General features: G+C 41.9%; 1 protein-coding gene across 5 annotated transcripts in view; it reads right to left on the reverse strand.

Moving 5' to 3' along the window:
* Positions 1-4026, reverse strand: part of ENPP2 (ectonucleotide pyrophosphatase/phosphodiesterase 2) — a 56960-nt gene extending 52934 nt beyond the window's left edge. For 2 of the 5 annotated variants that reach the window (XM_030966332.1, XM_030966325.1), the window contains exons 1-2: positions 3459-3652; positions 3059-3161 (exon numbers count right to left, since the gene is read on the reverse strand). In XM_030966332.1, the coding sequence (XP_030822192.1) occupies positions 3059-3161; positions 3459-3491 (136 nt within the window). In that variant the 5' untranslated portion in view covers positions 3492-3652. Of the gene's footprint in view, positions 1-3058; positions 3162-3258; positions 3398-3458 lie in introns of those variants that run through there. The other 3 variants (XM_030966317.1, XM_030966349.1, XM_030966341.1) reach the window with 3 other exon arrangements.
* Positions 4027-6000: the final 1974 nt, after the last annotated feature.

The raw sequence follows: 6000 nt of genomic DNA on the forward strand, positions 1-6000 counted from the left end.
ACCTTGCCTTTGCAGCCAGACCATGATTTTCAGGTCGTGCACAATGCCATGGCACAGGTACTGGTGCATGCAGAATAGTTTGAAAATATGTCATCAGGAGCTCTCTCCCTGGTGAGCACTTTCAAACTAACAGAAACCCTTGTATAGAACAAACTTAGACAGTTTAAAATGATTTTCAAAATTCCTGCATCTCTCCACAGCTCCTACAGTCAGATGTTGCAGCAGGCACTGGGACCTCAGCCTGAAGATCATTCCTTCAGTATTTCATACATAAAGCTTTTCACACTGTTTTCCATCCATTCCTTTTATTGCCACTAAATTCAAAACAGCCATCTAATTGTCTTCTATGTGATAGGTTAGAGAGCAAAGCTAAATTAGGGCAATAGTGCCTTTGTGATTCAGTTCAAGGAAGCTGTTACATTTCCATTTTAAAGGTGTTATATTTATCTTAGAAAGTGCCATATCGAACTATTTCTTTTGATTCTGTCTGATTAGAAGGTTTAAAAATAATGAAATCAATTTATTTACAGTAGTGTTTAAAACAGGATTACACAATATAGACATGCTTACAGAGTCATTATAAAAAGGAGCCTACATAGTAAAAAATTGCCATTTTGGATCCCATAGGGAACAACCAAATACTTAAAACATCTGGAGTGCTAGTTCTGCTAGATGATATGCCTATTATGAACTTGCTTTTCATCTTTGCAATGAGTTAAATCCAAATGGAAAGTCAGGTAAGGGAAAAATACAAGTGTTCCAACAGAAGAAAAGCATTACTCCATTTTTGATTACATGCTTAAAACTACAGTGAGAAGAGAGAAAAACAACGTCTCTCCTTCCAAAGCATTAAGTTATTCTACTGTGATCAAGAACCATGCTTCAAGAGATTACTAAGGCAATTTTCCCTGAAAGTGCTTTAAGAGATGGCTAAGAAAATCCCTACAGCATGTAACGTACAAAGTTAAGGAAAAATGTAAGCTTTGGTTCTCTACTGTATCTTAAAATTTTGAGTAAAAAATGTATTTCAATTAAATGTGGTACTTTGGAGTGCATTTACAAGGGACTAGGAAAAAACCATGATGATTTTGGCTCACAGCAGAGTTCCATGCTAGATGAAAATTTGCTTACAATCATGGCATACCTCTGGAGAAATAACAAACTGATTTCTACAATAATACTTGGTAAAGAAAATGTTTTGCCAGCATAAAATAATTAATTCTCAACGTCAAGACACTTGGGAGCAAATAAGCTAAAGAATAGTGATGTTGAAAAAGAATTTATACTAACCTTTTTTCTGTATATTTCATTGGACTTCTAATGAAGTATAATTGGAAGTCATGCAGTAAAGAGTGACTAAGGTTCTTTGATCACAGTGCTTTCAGTTTGCTAAAACCCTGTACATCTCCAGTGTAACTTTTTACTGTTTATACTGTACTGTAACTATATACATTTATGTTTTGCTATAATTTTTTTTCTCCTGCAATAAAAGTAACCAAGCTATATAAACACAGAATGGACAAAATCCTCCATTATTTTGTCTCTCATTATTGCGCCCTTGACTGTACTACTTCAATGCCAGGTGCTGGGTCAGTCCCACCTGTGAACAAATTTTCAATACATTTCCAAAAGTACCCCATCTCCTGCCCTTTTCAAGAGATCCTGTGTTTCTTCCTACTTTACTGGCATGCTGAGCTAATCACCCTGCTATTGGAAAGAGCACACAGCTACTGTTCCCAGCCCTGGAGGTGTTGAACACTGCTGGCTGGCTCAGCGGGGTTGGCACCAATCAGCTGCCATGGGACCCCAATATCAGACCTCTGGGTCTTTACGAAAAACCAGCTGAGCCCTGCCCTAGACAGTCACCAGTGAAAGCAAAGCAACTGCCACTCAGCTGTAGAACACTTGAAATGCAAATCCTTCCCATCCCTATTACAGACACTACACATCTGTTCTACAGTTAACATCCTAGAAGATTTTTAGAAATTATTTTTCAAGCAATTTTTCTTTTACGGCTTAAAAGATCAAAAGCAACAGCCACTATCTTCCTGATTACCTAAAATGCCTCTACTCAGTGACCAGCAGCCCTGACAGTGGCTGTGATTAGACACCAATTCCTCAAAGAGGGAGGACAGGAGGACACAGATACATTACCAGGAACACAAAAATCTCTGGCCACAGCAAGCAATCTTATAATTAAACTTCACACGCTATCATTACAGACAGGCACTGCAAATGAAACCCTTTTACTTCAGTTACGTTAACCAGCTCTAAGGCAATGACCATGAGTTTCCCTTCTCCTGCCAAAGGAACAGAGACACAACTCAAGCCTGCTTTTTCTTGAATAAAAAAAGACTAATTGTCTGGTTTATACATTTTTCCATTTGGACTATGCTTGAGCTCACAGAACCCTATACTGCCCCACAACAGTTCCTCCTGCAGCATGTTCTTGCTGTCTTCCAAAGAATAAAAGTAGCAGGCGTAAGAAAAGCAGAGGACGCGGTGACAGCACATCTGCACGAACACCTGCTCTCCTCTCCCAGCCCTCTCCGCTTTCAGATGTCTGCCGTCTACTGTTCACAAACCAGCATGACCTCAGGAGCCACAGAAATCCCAAAAGCTTTTCTCACCAGTGCCTCTTGAAAGCATTAATCAAGTTTCTAGAAACCGCTTCAGTGCTACCAAAATAAATCCACCACCTTTAAAGCCATCAGGGAGTTTCTCTTAGCGCTAGAAGGAAGCCGTGCAGAGTACAAAACACAGCAAACACTTCACAAGCTGAGGAGACCGGTCTCTGTGAGACTGACAGTGCTCAGTCCTAAAATAAGCTACATTTTCCATAGTCACATGCACACAGAGCAAAAGTTTAAGTAAATAGGAGACCTATAGGTGAGTCCCAAAGGTCAACTGACTCGGGCTCAGTGAGTTATTTATTCTCCTCTATATCCTAGAGGGAAAAGGAACAAGCAAACTACTGTTACAGAGTAGGAATGGTTTCTAACCACAGTCTATAACATAAGGGTATATGGTGATGTACAATTTATGTTAGTTACTGTACCTGAGACGGGGCCCTCATCCCATTCTTCAGATCTCCTAAATCGATTTGTTGTAAATCCCATGCAGACATTTACTCCAAAGGCAAAAGCAAATAAGGATATAACCTGCAAAAGTAAAACAGCAAAGTAAGCAAAGTGTGCAAGAAGCAGGACTTTTGCACTAAGAGCATTATGCATAAAGGGCAGAGATGGTCCTCAGTACATTGGAGCTCCCTAGCACTGCAGTTCCCATCACTGGAGCAGCAGCTGACAGCGTCACCGTTGGAGAGTAACACAAACCAGAAGGGGTTTATGAATAAAACATCTCTTTCTGGAGCTGAAACGCTCCTTTTTGTAGGAACTTATTCAGGAGAGACGGGCTACTCCTCCTCTAAAAGCAAACACGCTCCTCTCCTCTCCTACCTGGTGCGAGTGGACGCAGCCCTGCTTAGCCATACCAGGGAATTCTTGAAAAGCCTACACCGCGTTGTCGCCTTTTTTTATAGTGAGCGCGGAGCTCTGTTTGCTCGGGGAGTTGAGGCTATTAGCTACGAGTAATCCCACCTGGTGAGGTTGACAGGCTCGTGTGATTTGTCCAGGGGGTGATTTCATCATGTTTCACTCACAAATCGCAGCTCCGAGTGCAAGAAGCTCCAGGCATCATCGCTCGCTACGCCCTCCCCCCAAACGCGCACCCGCGCGCTTTTATGTGGTTTCCTCTGGCAGAGCAGGGCTCGCTTGTGCTGCTGCGGCCAAGAGCTGTTCCTGCTCGTTTTATTCTCCTCACAAAAGTAACATGCTTAAAAGAGAAACCAAATGCGGCTCCATCTGGCTCAGAGAAGAAGAGGGGGGAAGCTCGCTGGGGGCTGCGCGCTGCAGATCTGCCGCTGCCGCCCCCACAAGTGGCCCGGCCGGTGTCAGGTGTGGCAGCCCCAGGGGCTCGACCCGGAGCGCGCCCGCCCCGCTGCCCTGGCACGGCCGGGCGGGTTTGGGGCTCGTTCTCCGCGGCTGCTCCCCGAGTTCCGCTCTGCGCTGCCGAGCAGGGGCCTCTCGAAACTGGAGACACCTTCAGAGCGGGGGGCAGGGGGGCATTATTCAACCGTGTTCTCCCGTGCTGCTGTGGCGGGGCAAGGCTCGTATCGATGGAAACACAAGCAGTTTCATCTGAATAGCTGGAAACCCCAGACTTCCAGAAAGGAAGTGACACGTTCCCTCTGCCCCACATTTCCCCATTTTCATCAACAACAGAAAACTTGGCTGTTTGGATAAGCACTTTTATTTACAAAGCAAATGATAATGCTGAACTGAATTACGGTTCAAATCAGTGGCTTAAATATTATTTGCCAAGGCAAATTATTTACCACTGTAGTTTGCCACTTTTTTTTCTCTGATGAAAGCTTCTTTCATGAAAGTGTTTACTAACAATTACATTTAAAGGGACAGAGTCAAGGTTTGTAAGCCCTCGGGTGGACTGAGCTTCCCTTGGGACCTGTCCCGTATTCTATACTGGCATTGAAAGACACAGTACAGTTTTCTTTAAAATATTTTGCAGTATTACACACATACAATTTAAAACTTTGTTTAAAGGCAACTTTTACCTGCTGAAATAACTCCCCCACCGTGTAGCTTTACAAGACAGAGTCTAAAAATCCCTTCTCTTTGCTGCCCAAGTGTCAGCCTGCCAGCCTTTGCTAGGACCTGATCCTTTTTTATGCAGTTTCTTAACCGAAAGTGGCTCCATTGTGCAGCTGCAACTTTGCATTGCAAGGCTCAAGGCAATGTAATTAGCTTGAAAATTCCTACACAAGGACATTGTATTCGTTTTCCTTGCACAAACTGAGACTATGTATTCAAGACCCATCTTCTAATGTTCACTTTATCACTATCTGGGCTGAAAAAAAAGAAAAAAGTTGCAATAGGCACTATTTTTCTAGCAAAAAGTTGTTGTGTAGAGGTCTAAAGAAAAGTAATCATCAAAGGTTTTACTATCAAATTCTTTGCCCTTAGCCTCTGGTATATCCTGTGGTTAAACAACTTCATCCCCAAATGCTAGGTAAGTGCAGCAGTGTGTGACCGCAGCAGAAGGGAAACATAGAGTGTCACAAATGAAACTGCTAACAGTGTTGCATATGTATCTTAACTAATGGAGTTCATGGTTTCAGAGCAAAATATGGGAATCAGCAGCTCCTCCAGTCTAGGACCTTCGGATCACCAAGGGACTCCGGCAAAACTCAACGGACTTTTCAAATCAGGTGGCCAATTTCGTGTGCTCAAACCAATACGTGAAGTCTCTGAGATGCTCTCAATTTCAGAGCCTTTGCCGTTCCTGCATATCTTCCTAACACACAGGTCCTCAGTTTTTTTGGAAAGTTCCTACATATGTTAAAAATGGCCATTCAGAAAAAACTCTTAACAAATAAAACCAAAAAATACAGCATTATGAATGACTTCTACCTATTTAAACATACATATTTCATTCTTCCATTCATGTAACATCTCTGGAGCTTGTAAACTTCACAGTTTTACATAAATGGAAGAGCTTATTTTATGTTTCCTAGTCCATGCTACAAGTATATTAAATTAATTAAGCTCATTTGTAATGTCCTTTAGAACTATAGATGATGATTCTGAAATGGCTAATCTTTTTCATCTGTGTTATGTAAGACATTTTCTAGTAGCTCTGAACTGAACACAGTCAGATGCACAATGTTCTTTTTGTCACAAGGGTTGTGCCTGAAGCTATCCCGCAGATTCAAAAGGAACTTATTAGCATAAACAAGGTCTAATGATTTTGTTCAGGAAAAATTTCACTGTTGGGATCACTGGCAACTAATTTTTCAGCAACTAATTGCCATTTTACTAATCAGAAAAGAAAGGACTAATGCTGAAATAATGTATTCCTGGCCCACGAATTCAGCAATTCACTGGAAGTTTTAAGGCTTAAATGAAACACGTTAAAAAAAAC

Source organism: Camarhynchus parvulus, chromosome 2 (assembly GCF_901933205.1).
Source record: "Camarhynchus parvulus chromosome 2, STF_HiC, whole genome shotgun sequence".
Classification (NCBI taxonomy): Eukaryota; Metazoa; Chordata; class Aves; order Passeriformes; family Thraupidae; genus Camarhynchus; species Camarhynchus parvulus.